Source organism: Tachypleus tridentatus, chromosome 9, assembly GCF_004210375.1.
Source record: "Tachypleus tridentatus isolate NWPU-2018 chromosome 9, ASM421037v1, whole genome shotgun sequence".
Classification (NCBI taxonomy): Eukaryota; Metazoa; Arthropoda; class Merostomata; order Xiphosura; family Limulidae; genus Tachypleus; species Tachypleus tridentatus.
Window position 1 is genome coordinate 1,000,356 of NC_134833.1, and position 2,875 is coordinate 1,003,230.

Here is a 2,875-nt window from a genome sequence, read left to right on the forward strand (position 1 = left end):
TTGAAAATCTTATTTACACATGTTTGCACTTTCTTGTAGGTTTTTCATAAAATTATCACCACTGGACACCAAAGGTTACAACCTTTGTTTGATTGTCTCTTAACCATCATAGTTAATGGTGAGTTGAAACCCGCTTGTAGGAACCATTGTTTGTTGATTTAATTATTGGGAGATTCAAAACTACTTTCTGTAGCTATGCTACCATTAATTCATTTTTATTGTATTCTGAGTAATCAATGTATTTTATATTTCTTTTTGAAGGTTTTCTTTGATAAATGAATTAGTTTCAGAAATGTGGATTGTTATTGAAATGAAGAGGATAGTATTCTTTGTTATCACTTGTATTAAAGTTGTGTTCTTGTTGAAGAAAGTTTAATGTAACGTATTTACTTAGGTTAATATTTGTAATATATTAGACTTATTTCACTTTAATTTTATTTAGTCTGTGTCTCATTTCCATGATAGGTTCTTTTTTTTCTTTAGTGCAGAGTTGTTTCTTGTCCACTATTTCAGTAGTGCTGAAATTTTTAAAAGTAACATTTTTTTTTAATAACTTGAGGCACATGACATCACTGAATTAGTACTTATTTGGTATCATTGTATTGTTTTACATCTTCTTGACAGGTTCTTTACCCTACGAGATGTCCGCACTCAGTATATAAATTATCTTTGACCCGCTCATCACATCAGGCAGAGTTAGTTTGATTTGTAGTTTCTATTATTATTGTCTCTGTGGTTTATTCCACCCTTATTTTCTGGTTTCATTGATGAAGATAGATTCTTGTTTTATAAGAACTTCCGTAATGCATGCAAATACTGAAAATCTGACACTAAATTAATTGAAATGCATTCAGTAGATTATAGCAAGGATAACAGATGTCTCTTAGAACAAGGATTACAGCAAGGACAAAGGATGTTTCTTAGAATCAAGGGTTACATCAAGGACAATAGATGTTTCTAAGAACAAGGATTACAACAAGGACAATAGATGTTTTAGTTAGAATAAATATGACAAAAAAGGCAATGGATGTCTTAGTTATAACAAGATTTTACAACAAGAACAGTGGATGTCTATTAATTAGAACAAAAATTACAACAAAGACAATGGATTTCTCTTAGATCAAGGATTATAGCAAGGACAGTGGATATCTCTTGGAACAAGGATTGCAACAAAGAAAATGATTGTCATGGTTAGAACAAGGATTACAACAAAGAAAGAAAGAGGATGTTTTATTTAGAACAAGGAGTACATAAAGGACAATGGACATCTATTAGTTAGAAGAAGGGGTATGAAAAGGATAGTGGAGGATATCTGTTTGAACAAGGATTACAGGAAGGAAATTAGATATCTTAGAACAAAAATTAGATCAAGAATGTTGGTTGTCTTATTTACAACAATGATTACAGCAAAGACAATGGATATCTCAGCAAGGACAATAGATGTCTCTTAGTTAGAAGAAGGATTACAAGGAAAACAGATATTTCTTAACATATTTTGGAACAACACAGGACTTATTGGTCCATCTTAGCTATTCCACTGTAACCTAAAAACAAAACACCTTAAATTTATCATTCATGTGCTTATCACACATTTTCTTAAGCTCATTTAAATTTACAGCCACTACAACATCTGAAGACAATCAATTCCAAAGGTCAACTGTCCTGTTAGAATAATAAAACTGTCTTATGTAAGATGACTGATACCTTTCCAAAATTTGTATTTTGTTGTTTCTAGTCCAAACTGTTCTAAGATGTGTTCATTTAGCATGTTTCATCCGATAAGGTAAGTTGTTCCAAAACAATGTGAACATTCTCACTACTCTGTTGAATCTGTTTTAATGGGAAGATGTATTGCCAAATTATGATTTGTCCTGTTTTCTTTTAGTGATAAAACAATGTGAACATTCTCACTACTCTGTTGAATCTGTTTTAATGGGAAGATGTATTGCCAAATTATGATTTGTCCTGTTTTTCTTCAGTGATAAAACAATGTGAACATTCTCACTACTCTGTTGAATCTGTTTTAATGGGAAGACGATTGCCAAATTATGATTTGTCCTGTTTTTCTTCAGTGATAAAACAATGTGAACATTCTCACTACTCTGTTGAATCTGTTTTAATGGGAAGATGTTTTGCCAAATTATGATTTGTCCTGCTTTTCTTTCAGTGATAAAAACAATGTGAACATTCTCACTACTCTGTTGAATCTGTTTTAATGGGAAGATGTATTGTCAAATTATGATTTGTCCTGTTTTTTCTTCAGTGATGTGATTGACTTTTAAAAATACATTGTTGAAGCACTTTACAATGAAACTTTAATTCACAATGTTTTCTTATTCAGTGCCAGCACCAGAATATTTTATTCAAAAAAAATTAATTTTGTAAATATTGTATATCTGTATACACATAAAAATAACAGTTACACAGATGATCAAGAAAGGTTACAAAGCAAGGAGAAAGCTGACCCTCAGACTTTATACTGTTTTATTAATTCCACTTTTATGTTTGGGTATACAATGACCAAGATGAAGTAACTGACAGCTACTGTAGAACCAGGAGTTTAATGTTTGTTACTAATTAATATACATAATTTTGTGGAAGAAACAAGAAGTGTAATTTTATCTTACTCTGTATAATCTGAGTATTCTGATTTTAATTATTTTTTTGAATTACTGCAGTTTCCTTACCTGAAAACCTTATCTATGGTAGCAAGTACAAAACTGCTACATTTACTGGAGGTAAGTCCAATGAAGTTTTACAGAGTGTTGGTTTGAAACAGTCATTATCTGTCTATATCTTCATGTTTTACAACTTTTACTGAATTGTTTAGTTGTGATGTTTTAAAATTGTCTGTTTAATGTATTCTGTAATTATG

At 30.7% G+C, this 2,875-nt stretch overlaps 1 protein-coding gene across 1 annotated transcript in view; it reads left to right on the forward strand.

The window, feature by feature from the left end:
- Positions 1-673, forward strand: part of LOC143226950 (gamma-aminobutyric acid receptor subunit alpha-6-like) — a 15,958-nt gene extending 15,285 nt beyond the window's left edge. Inside the window, exon 5 of the mRNA XM_076458505.1 lies at positions 625-673. Within this exon, the coding sequence (XP_076314620.1) occupies positions 625-673 (49 nt within the window). The remainder of the gene's footprint in view (positions 1-624) is intronic.
- The last annotated feature ends 2,202 nt before the right edge of the window (positions 674-2,875 follow it).